General features: G+C 45.8%; 1 protein-coding gene across 10 annotated transcripts in view; it reads right to left on the reverse strand.

Moving 5' to 3' along the window:
* The window catches only part of CALD1 (caldesmon 1), a 186,951-nt gene that overhangs the window by 27,851 nt on the left and 143,137 nt on the right, over positions 1 to 15,963 (reverse strand). For 8 of the 10 annotated variants that reach the window (XR_013991000.1, XM_081022760.1, XM_081022764.1 and 5 more), the window contains 2 exons: positions 3,589 to 3,735; positions 638 to 1,817 (listed from right to left, as the gene is read on the reverse strand). Coding sequence is in view for 9 of the 10 variants with exons in the window: in XM_081022760.1 (XP_080878886.1) it covers positions 638 to 1,817; positions 3,589 to 3,735 (1,327 nt within the window). In the remaining variant the exon portion in view is untranslated. The remainder of the gene's footprint in view (positions 1 to 637; positions 1,818 to 3,588; positions 3,736 to 15,963) is intronic. The other 2 variants (XM_081022759.1, XM_081022766.1) reach the window with 1 other exon arrangement.

Here is a 15,963-nt window from a genome sequence, read left to right on the forward strand (position 1 = left end):
CAACCAAGCTTGTGCTCACATACCCCCTGGTTCCGTGCCACTGCTGCTGCCGCCGTGCAACACAACTCCCTCCGGGTGGTAGCACAGTGACTTCCACATCCCTCTTGCACGCTCGTGCTCTCTTCCCTCCGTTCTGGAGTGCCCCGTGTCTGTGCATAGCTCGGTCTGTGCTTGGCTCTAATACTCAAGGGTGCTTATCTGGCACTCCCACCACAAACGTTTGCTGGGTGCTCGTCCGCAGACCGCCCATGCTGTGCCTTTGTACCTTGCATATGCGCCCGGCTATTGCCCCTGGCTGACTGGCAGCCGTGGAAAGAGAAGGCAAGGGAGACGGTGAGGGTTTCAGATCATGCACAAAATCCCACTGGAAGATCTGAGAGCCAAGAAGGGAACAAACAGACATGCACCACCATGCTCTATGTTAGCGAGAGTTGGAAGCCATAAGTTTAAGAACAAATAATAATAATAATAAAGATTTTTCCTTTTTTTGCAAGAGTTAGTGGTCCAAAGTGCAGAGGGATGACTGTGAGCAAGTCGCAATCCAGCCATTTTTTTTGTTTTGTTTTGGTAAAATGCATTACATTTCCCACGAAACACAAGTGTAGTAAGTTGGCTGAGTGCAAAATGTTTACTGTACCTGTTTTCTCAGGGAAGCTGCCGGGGCTTTTTCCTCTTGCACTTTCTTCTCTTTTACCTGTTTGTCTTCTATTTTCTTCTCTTCTCCCTTCCTCCCTTTTGCCTGATCTACCTTGGTCTCCTCAGCCTTTTGCTTTGCCTTCAACCTTTCCTCTTCTAGCTTAGCCTTGTCTTCCGCTGCCTTCTTCGCCCTCTCCCGTTCCTCAGCCTCTCTCTTTGCCTGTTCCTTTGCCCTTTCCTCAGCAGCTTTCTTCTCTTCGGCTGCCTTAGCCCTTTCCCTCTCCTCAGCTTCACGCCTCTCTTTCTCCTGGGCAGCCCTTCTCTCCTCTGCCTCAATCCTCTTCCTCTCTTCCTCAGCTTTCCGTTCTTCTTCTGCTTTGATCCTTTCCCTTTCCTCTGCCTCTAACTTCTCTTTCTCCTCAGCTGCCCTTTTCTCTGCTTCGAGCCTCTCTCTCTCCTCCTCAGCCCTCCTTTCTGCCTCTGCTTTAGCCCTCTCCATTTCTTCTCTCTCAAGCCTTTCTTTCTCCTCTAATTTTTTCTTTTCTGCTTCTGTTTCATCTTCATCTTCTTCTTCTGTCTTTTGATCTAAGGCTACGGTAATATTTATTACCTCCCCACTCCCTGTTTCCTCCTCAACTGCTAGGGCATCGGTGCCGTTTTCTACTTTTCCCTCATCTGCGTTTACCTCAAAATGTTTTATTTCTACCACCACAGCTTCTTCTGCATTGTCTACTGTTTCCTTTTCTAATGTTACTTCTACCTGATTATCCTCTATGGTTCTTTGCTTTGGCTTCTCGTCTTGAGGCTCTTCCTTGTCTTCCTCCTCTTTCTTCTCGTCTTCCTCGTCCTGTCTCAAGTTGTTCCTCTGGTACGATTTGTTGATGGTTTCAGTTTCCTCTACCTCATAGCGTCTCCTATGGGTGTCCACTTTTTCATCTTTCTCTGGGGTCTCGTTTTCTTCCACATTGTTCATCTCCTTTTTGCTTATGAGTGACAGGCTCTCATCAGTAATTGTCGGGTCAAACTCCTTCTGGCGTTCCATGGCTTCTTGGAGACGCTTCTGGCGCCTTTCTTCTCTCCTGGCCAGCCTCTCCAGGAACACGGAATCATCATCCCCATCCCCTTGACTATTTGTAACGGTGGTAACTGTTGTCATAGTACTTTTGGTCTCTTCTTCAATGCTACATAAGACACAAAATTTGCAATACTCTGTGAGCCTTCAGCCACAACAAAGTGTTTTTGTTTACGTCAACTATTACATTAATTTTCTTTATCATAATATTTATAAGCCACCAACTCACAGAGGAGCACAATGAAATCAGTAAAATATCATCAAAGTAAAAAATCATAAAATACAGTGGTACCTTGGTTCTCAAACTGAATCCATTCCGGGAGTCCGTTCGACTCCCGAAACTGTTAAAAAACCAAGGCGTGGCTCCCGATTGGCTGCAGGAGCTTCCTGCACTCAAGCGGAAGCCGCGTCGGACGTTCAGCTTCCGAAAAAGGTTCGCAAACCAGGACACTCACTTCCAGGTTTGCAGCGTTCGGGAGCCGATTTGTTTGACAACTAAGCCGTTCACGAACCAAGGTACTACTGTACAGAGCAAATGACCGACACTGAATCAAATGAATTCTCTAAAAACAGTTGGAGAAACAAGAATGTTTTCAGGGGTGACAAATGTTAGAATGCATGGACATTCCATGAAGCTGAATGTTGAAAGATTCGGAACAGATAAAAGAAAGTACTTCTATATCCCACAGGAGGCCACCAAAACTAGATGGCTTTGAAAGAGGATTAGGCAAATTCATGGAGGAGAGGGACATTCATGACTATAGGCCAGGCATGGCCAAACTTGGCCCTCCAGATGTTTTGGGACTACAACTCCCATCATCCCTAGCTAACAGGACCAGTGGTCAGGGATGATGGGAATTGTAGTCCCAAAACATCTGGAGGGCCAAGTTTGGCCGTGCCTGCTATGCTCTGCCCCCACAGCTAGAGGCAGCAATGCTTCTGAACACCAGGTTTTGGAAAGAGCAGGACATAACAATGCTATTGAGCTCAGGTCCTGCTTGCAGAATTTCCCACAGGTCTCTGGCTGGACACTGGACTAGATGGGCCACTGGCCTGATCCAGCAGCCTCTTCTTATGTTCTTAAATATCAGAACTGTAGGTGTCTGTTTGATTTCAGTTAGGGGAAGTGTTGCCAGATGTGATAAATTTGACAAAGTTTGGTTCCCTCTTAGTGAGTTATGTAAACAAGTATCTCGCTCCTCCTCCTCCTCTTCCTTTCACCCAGGCTTCCTTTTGGGTGGAGGGCCTATTTACAAATGCAGTTATGCAAACCATACGTATGTTCGCTTCCTAGTCACGAACCCAATGTTTGCAATTTTTACTGTATCTTTGCTTTGAATGCTTGTGCTGACTGCACTTACCAGGGCTGCTCAATTTGAAGCCCTCTTCTCTTCCGCATTGGCAATGTTAAAACTTTCAATCAAATGTTTGTTTTTAAAAATACACTTTGTGTTCCAGATTACTGGTGCCTCTATTACACTAAACACTTCTTTCAGTTGGGGGAGTAGATGATGTAGAACAGGCCTCCCCAAACTTGGCCCTCCAGATGTTTTGAGACTACAACCCCCATCACCCCTGACACTGGTCCTGTTAGCTAGGGATGATGGGAGCTGTAGTCCCAAAACATCTGGAGGGCTGACTTTGGGGGTGCCTGATATAGAACATTGGGTTAAACAGCAGAAACAGAGCTGGCCCACCTATTAGGCCGGGTGAAGAAGCCGCCTCAGGGGCACAGCAACAGAAAGCGGCACATTCACCTTTTGCCTCAGGTGGCAAAACAGGACAGGTCACTCCTGAGCAGGAGCTATTACATTACTTGACACTTCTCTGCCCTGATTTGTCAGGCAAGCCGAGAACAGAGTCATAGAGTAGAGTCTTACTTGTTTTGGGCATTGACTTCAGGCTTCTCTATCACTTGCCCTGTGAAGTCATCATCTTCCTTTTGCCGCAGTCTTTCTTGCCGGGCCCGCCTGCGGCGTTCTCTGGCAGCTTCTTCCTCGTCGTCGTCATTTCTTTGGTAGGCTAACCTGCAAAAGACCATTTGGGAGAGGTCAGAGCCTTTATTTAATCCATCCTGGAGCGATTGTGAGCCTGCAAACCACTTTGCTGTTGTTCATTCAGCAGTGCATTGACGTTAGACTGTTTCTAAGGTTACAGCATTTCTACTATTGTACAATACAACCAACGTTTGTGCAGAGGAAGCAAAACAGAAAAGAAGAGAAAGAAGGCAGATCTGTATACCCAGCAAGCCTACAATCTGAAATTTGGCCAGAGTGGGAAGTCTACAAGAAGAGGGAAGGGAAGGGAAAGGAGTAGGGTTGCAAAGCAAGAGGTGATTGCCAGGAATTGCATGCAATTAACATGGCGCTGTGGTCTAAACCACTGAGCCTTGGGCTTGCTGATCAACAGGTCGGCGGTTCGAATCCCTGCGATGGAGTTAGCTCCCATTGGTCGGTCCCAGCTCCTGCCAACCTAGTAGTTCAAAAGTACATAAAAGTGCAAGTAGATAAATAGGTACCACTCCAGCGGGAAGGTAAATGGCATTTCCGAACACTGCTCTGGTGTCAGTGTTCCGTTGCACCAGAAGCAGCTTAGTCATGCTGGCCACATGACCCGGAAAAACTGTCTGTGGACAAACGCCAGCTCCCTCGGCCTATAAAGTGAGATGAGTGCCATAACCCTAGAGTCGTTCGTGACTGGACTTAACTGTCAGGGGTCCCTTTAACATTCCCTGGTTGTGTTTCTGATGGAGGCGAGAACCAAAGGGTTAAGTGAAAGGCTTTATGGGAAAAAGTGAAAGGTGTTGGGTCATGAGGTGCTCCAGGAGGGATGTTCAGGCATTGAGGGGCATCAAGGGCCTTGTAAGTTCCAAAATGAACCCATGTGGCTGTTTACCAACAGCTTGGTGCAAAAACACCTTTTTCATGGGGGAACGTGGAGTCGTCATGTCGGAAGCTGCCCTAAGGGGGAGGAGTGAGAAAGGGAGAAAAAGCTGTATCAGCAGACATTTCACACCCTGGCTTTACGAGTTCCAAAAGAAACTTAAAAGCCAATGTTGCCGTTAACGTGCCAGAGCTGGAGTGGAAGCTATACTCCCATGCTGTGTTTCTTGGCTTTGGCACGGCGCAAGCTTTTGTTGTGGTTGGTTTGCCCCGCCCCTTGTTCCACCACAACTGTTTCTTTTAATCTTGCTGGTGAGACCATGCCATAAAAAGAAGAAAAAGTGGGAGGAGGCATGTGTCAGCAGGGCAGCCCTTGCGGTTGGAAGAGTTCAAAGCAGAGACAAAGCAGAAAGCCTTGACCCTAAATGAGAAGGATCTGGTACGAATAAGGGATGAAGCAGAGCCCTATCCTGACATTCAAAACAATGAGGCACCAACTCTGGGTGAGCATCTGCAGCAGGGAATCTGCTTTACTTAAAAATTTAGAACCCTGGAAGCCATGCATAAAAGTTTCCCACCCAGTGCTGGATTTACGTATAAGCTAAACAAGCTATAGCTTAGGGCCCTACTCTCTTGGGGCCCCCCCAAAAAATTAAAGGGAAAAAATTGGATGTACATTTCCAAAATATAAGATAAAAAACAAATAAAATAAAACCTATGTACAGCAACAGTGTTTTATGTTGTGTGGGCTCCTATGATGTAAGTAATGGCCCCGCCTGCTAGCCTGCTCCCTAAAAAAACCACTGGTTTGCTCATTTCTATATATAGGGTGCCTACATTCTGCATGGACTGGTTGCATGTTCAACAATTACTTTGATAAAATACATATTTTGTTATGTGCAAATGGCTAGAGATACCTATTAGGTCCATTACCATATAGCATATATTCAACACGAAAAACAGCAACAATTTGCTGTTGAGAAAGGACAGCTGGACACATAAAAGGCCCCATTACCTTCAGTAGCTTAGGGCCTCATCAAACTTAAATCTAGCCCTGGTAGGTGATGTTGCCAGCTAGAGGAAAAGGAACACCATGGGGAAGGAATTGGGTTGGGTTTGCATATTAATACAATCCTATCTAATCTGCCCTTCCCGAAACAACACACAAATCAAAATACACCTGTCCTGCAATAGTCACGCTTCCCAGAATTTCGCAAAACAGTTCTCCAACCCCAAAAGGGAGTTCTAATTCAACTTAGATGTCCTGGCATCGCAGCATTTTGCATTTCATCCACTCCCAATATTACAGAAGGAAAGATATGAACAAGGCGTACAGCTGCCAGCCATGCGCTTAGTTTAAGGTCTAGTCAAGAAATGCAAGAGATAAATAAAATAAAGGTCAGTCAATAAAAGGTAATGCTTAATTTGGTCCTCACAGACACCTCATACTTTGCCTGGCTAACTGTGCCTGCCACATCCAGAACATGCTACATGTGTGTTTCTCTTAATAAACACATAAACTGCAAAAGGCAGACACTTGTTGCGTGGCGATTCCCGCCCCCTCCCACAGATGGAGTAAATAAAGAAAGAAAAGGGGCGAGCCAGGGTTGCCCCGACCTTAAGAGCACCTGGTAAGCCCACCCCTAGCGCCAGCCGATTGGCTGGCACCGAGGGCAATGAATATTAATGAGACAGGGGAATCCCTGAGTCCCGCGGGGCTGACGCCAGCCCCTCGAGATTGTAGATGGGGGCGTGAGCCCGCAACCCCCCCCCCTTTAGGTCGGGAGTGGCTTTACCAAACATCATGAAGCTGGGACCCACCAAAGCTCCATAATGCATGCTGTGGGCCCCCTGCAACATTCCATGCAAGTGAGATATTCCCCAGCCAGGGCAAACATTCATTTCTGCCTCCTTTCTAAGCAACCCAGGATGTCAAATCAACAATGCCCTTCTCCAGAATGCAACTTGCACAATCCACACTGAGATAACGTTCTCTCTACCTGCAGCATGTCTCTTAACAAACCTTTTCCCTGGTTGAACATCTGCTTGCTGCAAGCTATTTTGTCACCGCTGGGAAAACAGCTCCATAATGATAGGCTTCTCTGCTCTCCTGACCATCTGATATGCCTTATTAAATATTCAGCTGAAAGGAAGATGTTGTGAGATAAGAGCACTCTTCTCTCTTTCGCTCTTTGCTCGGGGCATTTCCCATATATGGTGCAACCGGGAACAGGAAGTGCACTACTTCGTTAAACCAGGGGTAGATCACAGGGGGCCTCTGAACGTTGCTGAACTCCCATCAGCCCCAGTTAGCGAGCCCATGGTCAGGGATGATGGGATCACAGGAATCTGCCTTCTATGGAGTCAAATCCACTGGTCCATCTAGCTCAGTGTTTCCCAAACTTGGGTCTCCAGCTGTTTTTGGACTACAACTCCCGTCATCCCTAGCTAGCAAGACCAGTGGTCAGGGATGATAGGAATTGTAGTCCATAAGCAGCTGCAGACCCAAGTTTGGGAAACACTTGATCTAGCTCAATATTGTCTACAATGATGGCCAGCAGCTCTCCTGGATTTCAGACAAGGGGTCTTTCCCGGTCCTCCCTGAAGATGCACTTTCCGCATGCATAGCAGAGGCTCTAGCACTGAGAGGCTGAAAATCTCACCCCCAGCCTTGCCTTGAAAGAGTCATAGCTGGAATAACTCTAAAGGCCCTCTGCCACTGCACTTTTGTTTTTACATCAGCCTGGCTGCTTGGCTCTCCTTTCTATATAGTCATTTTTAATATGCCATACCAGGGGGAGGGGGCATTTTCAGAGAGGGGTTGTGTCTGGGGAAGGAATAACCCCTCCCTTCTTAGCATACTGGGGACATAGACACAGACACACACAGACACACATGCCATGCCCCCCGTGTAATTAATTACAGAAAAACAGAGGATGTAACAGCATTCAAGGCATTAAGCATAAACATGCCATTCGCCTCTGAATCTCCATGTTCAGAAGCAGCTTAGCTCCGAAGGCCAGTTCCTGGGGAGCAGCGGCAGGAGAAGCCTGTGGACTTCATGTCCTGCTTTTGGGTTTTCCCAGAGACATCTGGACAGCCACTGTGAGAAACAGGATGCTGAACTAGGCGGGCCCTTGGTTTCATCAACCAAAGCCCTGCTTGAGCCTTTTGTAGGAACCACAGAGATAATGTGTGTGAAGCCCTTTGAAGGCTTGCTGGCTTGTCAAGCAGATAAATAGGTCCAGATAGGTCAGGCAACTTGTCTTGCATAAGCTGTATGCAAGACAAGCCACGTACGCTGAGGTGGTCCCTTTCTCAATTCAGTCTAAAATCTACCAGCCTATGGTTTGCTTTCCGTCTTGCACACACCTTGATGTCATCACCTCCAGCCAAGGGACTGAGAAGACAGGTATGCCTTCTTTTACCGTAATGCCTCTCTCCTTCCAGAAGTGCCTCCAGATATTCTGTTTCATGACTTCAACATTTTGACCCTAGTTATGTTACACACACAGAGAGATATTTTTTGGGGGGGGGGTGGAGAACTCCCGTCACCAAATCTGAAATGTAGATTTTGAAGGAGAGCTGCAGTTCAGCTCATGTATCGGTTCAGGAAGTGGGAATCGAGTAAGTTCACATCTCTGCCTGCTTGTTCCAGTACCTATAAGAAAATGTTTGCACATCATGAAGGACCTTAGACTATTCCAGTGAGGCAGTTGTTGTGTTGTTATAGTCCTACCTTAAATGACAAAGTCATTGCAGTACGTGCACATAGAAAAGGTTCACTGGGAAAGAGGAGCCCTTTCTCTTGCTAAGCTTGCTAATGTGATGTACACACCCGGCCAAGGAAGTGGTTGGAGTTCTTAGCTGCCCTTAATATCTGCATTTACATCCTGCTAAAAATAAAACGGGATACACCACCAGCTATCAATCTCCTCCCTCAAGAGGCATTATGGTTTTGGCCACTTGCGACAAAATTTCTCGACATTTCAGCTATTTCCACTCGGAGCTGTAGGTTTTTGCCCTGACTGCCCATCAAGGCTCTGTGATTTGACGCTGCTTGTTCCCTCTTTTGAGCTGTCTCTTCTCATCAGCTGCATTACACTTTATAGTATTTATTTGTCTTAGGGAAGCTCCAAAATGTCTCAGTCCAGACTGCCAAGGTAGGTACAGCACGGAGAAGTTGCAGGTTTTGTTTCCAAGGAACTTCCCGCGCAAGTATTACATACGCCAACCAGATTGCAAAAAAAGAGGGGGGAGAAGGAGAAAACATGCCGCTTGGTGGATTAATTGGATGCAGAGCTGGATTGTTTACAAATCTATTCTTAAAATTTAATTCATCTCTTCCTATCTAAAAATACATCTTGGCAAACATATAGCTCGGAGAAGCTCAAGCCTGGCAAAGCAGCTAGGAAATGGAGAATGTCTCCTGGGGAATCACAGCATCACAGACTAAGGGCTGAATTGAAGTCTGCATTGGGTGCTAGAATGGACCATATTCAAGGGCCCCCAGTTGAATGAGTTCAGATGCACACCGTGAATTATAATGTGAAGACATTCTCCCTATGAGACCACAATGGTAGAGCACATGCATTGCATGCAGGAAGTTCCAAATTCAACCTGCAACATCTTGACTTTAAAGCCTGGTAACATAATTGGGAGAAACCCTTGCCCCAAGCCAGTTTGGCCCCTGATGCAAAGCCTAAAATAGCACGCCCTTGCCCACCAGGGAAGAAGGGGGTGAGTGAAGATCTACATCAGGAACAAGAGGGGGAGAAATTTGACACCAGGATCTGCTGCCCCTGGCAATCCCACCTTCTGAGGAGGTTGCCTAATAGGTGGGCCGGCCCTGCCTGGAGAGCTCCTGCTATTCAGAGTGGCTGATAGCGATGAAGGAGAAATTAGTTCGTTCTGTATTTTAAAGCAAAACCAACCTAATTTGCTGGTTTGTGCCTTATAGATTCTCCAGTATTAGAGACCATAGGCCTTTGCATAACATATAGGCTACTTTGTTGGATAAAGTCCACCAATATCTATAGGCAGCCCCTATAAAAAAAAAAAAATGGTAGAAAGACTGATCGTTTGCTTCATAGCATGAGACGCAAGCTGATTCTACAAAACACATCTGCAGCAAGTCTATAAATTGCCTCCTGCTTATATCTCAGGAAGAACTGCAGGCAAGGCAGCCTGTAAAGAGAGCAAAAATAAAACCTTCAGCTACTGAAACAATGTTAAATTTGCCTCCAACGAAAAGATAAAAGGGCTTTGCTGGAAGCATCCCAAAGCCAAAGCGAGTAATGTGCTCAACATGCGAAGTCTACAATGGTTTGCTGGGTTGCCGCATCTACGATGGGTTTGAGACTCAGTGCTCTGGGAGGGCAGCCTTTTTTAACCTTTGCCACAGACCACCCAAAAGATACACATGTCCAAAGGTGGGATATCACACTTCTGTTTTTTATGGATGGCAAATCCGCCATTTTCAGCTTCTCTCAATTTCTCATTTTCCCAATCTCCAATTCAGTTCTCCATGTTAGTTTGCATTGTGCACAGTCATATAAAACATAATGGCAGCACCAAAATATCTCTTTGGCCAGGTATTGTAAGTCCCATCACTGTCTGAGTGGGATAATATAGAACTGGAAATCACAGACACTGGCAAAATAAAAGGACCTAAACATGGAAGTTATGGAGTATATACCTTGCTTGGAATGGAATAAATTTTGATGCTAGGGTGGCCAGTCATACACTGCCAAAAGAGAAAGTTAATCTCTCCAAGCCCCCCAAAAGGACAGAAAGATATACACTTGCATAAAATTGGCAAATGTGAATTCATATGAACAGAGGCAAATTTAGAAACAATTACTTTCGTTCAAAAAGAAATTCATCTCCACGCAGTGGGGAAGATTGTGACCAGGTGACTGTGTGCCTGCTTAGTCTCTCGGGGTGGATGTGCTGCTACAAAGGACCGCCTGCTCTTCCTTCTTAGAGTTATTTATCTTTAAGCTGACTTGGACCAGACAGCCCTTCAAACAGAGGACTATGACATGCAGTCAACAGAGTTTGTTCCATAATGTATTAATTCAGGGCCAGCCCACCTAGGAAGTAGGGTGAAGCAGCCACCCAACTTCTGTCAAAGCAGCAGCACCAAATTCTGGTGCCAGATCTCGTGAGACCTTATGGAGCGTGAGAAATGAGATCTGGCAGAAAATCGGTGCCTATGGCAGGGCCATTTCTCCACCACTGGCAGAGGCGGTGCAGTGGGGCCAGAGGAGGCGAGTGGTCCAGCAAAGGAGGAGGCACTGCAGGGAGACAGAGTGGGACAGCACTTCTCATTTCACCTCGAGAGGAAAAACTAGGATGTAACACCCCTGTGTGCATTGCACCACGGTCCTGCTTGCAGGCTTCTGATTGGCATCTGATTGGCCACTGGTCCAGAACGCTGGACTAGATGGGCCTGATTCACCAGGGCTCTTCTTCACAAGTCTATGTTCTAGTAGGTTGTGCTCAACTTAGATTGCACAGCTATATCCATATTCTAATAAGAGAGGTGAGAAATGTCCCCATTGTGATGGCTTTTCTACCAGAGAGCAGGCTTCCCAACCAACAGGGAAGTGCTTTGCATGCGTTTCCTAGATGATACGTATCCATGGAGTGTTTCCTTCCCCCCTTTTCCAGCTGGTGGACTAACTATTGCTAGCAACCAGAAAGCCATGCATGTGAAAGAAAGACCCACACCAAACAAGAGCTGACTGTAAAATTTCACATTAATTGAAATAAACTGTGCTGATTTGGAGAGAGGGGAGACCTGGCCTCCCAAAGATGTGCTGTGCTGAGCTGTGTGGCATGTGGAGAACAGAGCTAACAAGAATCAGATGCCCCACATTCCTACATCGCCAACGTCTCCATATACTTGCTGGATGGATAGATACCATGCACAGCAGAAAGGATCTTTCTTCAAAGTGGGGGATTTGCAGCATACCTTTGCCAAGCACTTTGGTGCAATTAAAAAATACGCTGCTGAACTTCCTTTCTAACCAATGGAAACCAAACTATCATTTGTGATGAGGCGAGACACTGAGTCACCACCTCTCAGCCTCAGTACCCCTGCTTGCAAACATAAAACTGTTGACCAACCTCACAATACCACTGTAGCCATGAATAAGGAAGGTCTCATATTATTATTATTATTATTATTATTATTATTATTATTATTATTATTTATTACTTATATCTTGCCCATCTGGCTGGGTTTCCCCAGCCACTCTGGGCGGCTTCCAACAGGAGATTAAAAATACATTAAAACATCAGTCATTAAAAAACTTCCCTAAACAGGGCTGCCTTCAGATGTCTTCTAAAAGTCAGGTAGATGTTTATTCCTTTGACATCTGATGGGAGGGTGTTCCACAGGGCAGGTGCCACTACTGAGAAGGCCCTCTGCCTGGTTCCATGTAACCTCACTTCTCACAGTGAGGGAACTGCCAGAAGACCCTCAGTGCTGGACCTCAGTGTCTGGGCTGAATGATGGGGGTGGAGACGCTCTTTGAGGTATACTGGGCCGAGGCTGTTTAGGGCTTTAAAGGTCAGCACCAACACTTTGAATTGTGCTCAGAAACATACTGGGAGCCAATGTAGGTCTTTCAAGACTAGTGTTATGTGGTCTTGGCAGCTGCTCCCAGTCACTAGTCTAGCTGTCACATTCTGGATTAATTATAGTTTCCGGGTCACCTTCAAAGGTAGCCCCACATAGTGTGTGTTGCAGTAGTCCAAGCAGGAGATAACCAGAGCATGCACCACTCTGGCAAGACAGTACGCAGGCAAGTAGTGCCTCAGCCTGTGTACCAGATGGAGCTGGTAGACAGTTGCCCTGGACACAGAATTGACCTGCACCTCCATGGACAGCTGTGAGTCCCACCTCCTTTCCACACACCCCAACTTCAAAACCATTTGACTTCCTCCCTTCAGCCCATCCCTGTTCCCACATCATAAAATGGCTAAGACTGATGTCTTTGCTCCAACTTTTTGTAAACGGCTTTGAAGTGTTTTATGATCAAGAGGTACATAAAGAATAAGCAATAAACTGGGAAGATTGCCATGTAAAAATGTCCTGGAATTCTGAAAGTTCTGAATATATTCTGAGAATAACAGAAATATTTGTGTTATTTGGATTACACTCAGCGCCCAAGGATGACCAAACAGTTTGGAAACATACGATGGCACAAAACCAACCGCCTTTATCCCTCATATACAAAGGAGCTCATCTTTCCCTGCATGAGGAAAACAGTATGTCCAAGGGTACTGAAAATATTGAAGTGCCTTTGTAGACAAAACCAATATAGCACTGTCGCGATTGTGGTTCTGAAAAGGCAGATTTAACCCAAACTGCTCCTGGCTGAATCAGCTTCTGTGCCCAAAGAAACTATTTCTTCTGACTACGATGAGGCATCAGGTCACCATCTGGCTGAAACCAGCTGGCCTGAGTCGGCTCAGTGCCTGGATGTTAAGGCCACCTGGGAACCATATCTATGCCATCTTGGGTACCACAATTAAAGAAAAGCAGGGTATAAATATGAAGAAGTGTAAAATAATAGTTCACAAAAATGAAGATACAAAGCAGGTTTCTTAACCCTCAGAATCCTAGTTGCCCTCCTGTAGATCTGGCCCTGGGTAAGCTTCTTACAAAGAGAAGTTCACTGCCAAGATATTTAACATTTCTGGCGCTGCAAAGTTCTGCTGTAATTATGCTTAAGAGGCTTCAGGCCTACACACAGCATGAGTGATATGTTTTATGGCTAAAAGCCTGTAGGCAATTTGGCTACACTGAGCCAAACAAAAGCCAAGGCTCTGTATCAGGTGTTCTCAGGCACAATTATTTCAGGGCTTTTAACTTAAAGGCACGCCGTCCCCAGTGTCAGATTCTTCAGAGAGGGGGGGAACTGTAGCTTACCATGGCAGGGGATAAATAGATATATTCTATCTAAAATAGAAATGTTCTGTTTTAGATTCACAACCCAACTACCCCAAAAAGGCTTTTCAGAGAGCCAAAGAACGAGCGACAGAAAAAGGGCTGAGTTCGGCGCCGGCAGTCACCTCTTACATTTAATCTGCGGTTTCATCCAATTTGACTTCAATTGCACAAAACGTTCCTACGCACATGCTGATCTGCTCATCTTTGCCTCTAGTTAAGTGAAAAAGCAGTGCAAGGCTGCCAAAAATGGTTCCAAAGATAACACAAGGAAGACTGCTTAGCTTTGGTTGCTGCTAGACTTACAAGGCGTTGGTTTCTAAATGTCACTAATGAGCCACCCGATGAGTGACAGCGATGATGCCATTTACCAAAGTTCTAAGAAAATGTTGTAATAAGGAACCATGGGGGGGGGGGTCATACGAGTGTCTGCCTTGAGTTCACGCACAAGCCTCTTTCTCCTTTCCTGGTGCATTCCTGATTTGCTCTCTTTTGCTATCAGTGCACTGTGGGTTAAACCACAGAGCCTAGGGCTTGCCAATCAGAAGGTCAGCGGTTCGAATCCCCGTGACGGGGTGAGCTCCCATTGCTCGGTCCCTGCTCCTGCCAACCTAGCAGTTCGAAAGCACGTCAAAGTGCAAGTAGATAAATAGGTACCACTCCGGCGGGAAGGTAAACAGCGTTTCCATGCGCTGCTCTGGTTTGCCAGAAGCGGCTTAGTCATGCTGGCTACATGACCGGAAGCTGTACGCCGGCTCCTTCGGCCAATAAAGTCAGATGAGCGCCGCAACCCCAGAGTCGGCCACAACTGGACCTAATGGTCAGGGGTCCCTTTACCTTTACCTTTACCTTAAATTTATGTTTAGCAACCATTCTGTGCATGTTAGGAAGTAGAATGAGAACTCCACCATTGTCCTATAGCTTCACCGCCTTGAGGCTCCTGAAGATCTCTTGCTTCCTTTAACATCAACCTCCCCAACCTTGCATCTCTCCATGCAGCTCAACTGCAGTTCTATCATTCCTGGCCATTGGCCATGCTGGCTGCATTACAGAGCTCGTAGTCCAACAACTTCTGAGAACCCTGCGTTGGAGAAAGCTATCCGGTGATTCCACACTTTCTCCCTTGCTGCTCTTTGGGCCTGGAAATGCCTTCAGGAATGCATCCATGAAAACATTTCCTTGACTTCACACTTATCCTCAAAATACGTCAGTGAGATCTTTTGGACAACCTGCTAGTCCTAAAGCCCAACTACAACTCATCACAAAAATGTGCTAACTGAAACAATCACATATTATTTTCCTCTTTACCCCCTTGCTTCCGTTTCCTTTCTCAGTTGTCCCACTTATCTGATATATTTGAAAAGGTAATGATGGGGAAACAAATGTCAAAAGATTTTGAATAAATGGACAAGTTATAGGAATTGGATAGCACGGGGGGAAGCCAACTCAAGCATCCAAATTAGAATGAATAATCTGTGTACATGGTTAAAGATATGAAGAGATAACAAGTTTTTGGGGGAGGGGTAAAGGGGAGGGAGGGAGGGGGAAATTAGGATAAATTAGTAGGGACAAAAGTATATATTGTTATGTATAACTAATAGGAGGATGATTTTGATGCATTTTATTGTTAGATTTTCGACTGAATGGTTTTTTTGTTTTTGTAAGTTATTCGACAATCCTGGATGAAAGTGTGATAATAAAGAATGGGAAAATAAATAAATAATTTATTTTTTTAAAAAACGTCCCACTTGAGTCTGTTTTTGGACTGAAAGGCCTTAAGAAAGTAAGACCAAACATATCTATCCCAGCATCCTGTTCTCAGAGTGGCCAACCAGACACCCACAAGAAGCCCACAAGCAAGAGATGAGCATCATACCTCTCTCCAGCTCATGACCCCCAGCAACAGGCCTTCAAGGAGGCATGCTGCCTCTGATATTGGAGCTGGTGTGTTGCCCTTATTGCAAATAGTTGCTGAAAAGCCTTATCCTCCATTAGTGTTTCTTTAATCTCCATTTAAAGACACAAATTGGGGAGCCATGACTATATCTTGTGGCAGCAAATTCCACAGTTCAACTATGCGCTGCGGGAAGCTGTAATTCCTGTTTTCTCATTCTTTGCAAGAAAAGTTTTATATAAATAACAAAGAACAGCATATTCTTATTCTTATTATTTCTAAAACACCCTCCGCGAAACTGAGAAGCAGAACAAAATGTGGTTCGTTTTCTGCAGATGCGTGGGAGAAAACCACACAGAAGAATTTGCCACAGACCCTAATGTGCCCGAAATCCACCCCCATGTCTCCCATTTCTCAGCAATATGATCAACGCTCTGGGAGAGATTGATGGCTTGGACATGATATAGAAATGTAGCAAGTGGGCACTGTGTTATTTGCCTATTCTAGGCCACACACA

The sequence above is a fragment of the Podarcis pityusensis genome (genome assembly GCF_964106645.2).
Source record: "Podarcis pityusensis genome assembly, chromosome: 10".
Classification (NCBI taxonomy): Eukaryota; Metazoa; Chordata; class Lepidosauria; order Squamata; family Lacertidae; genus Podarcis; species Podarcis pityusensis.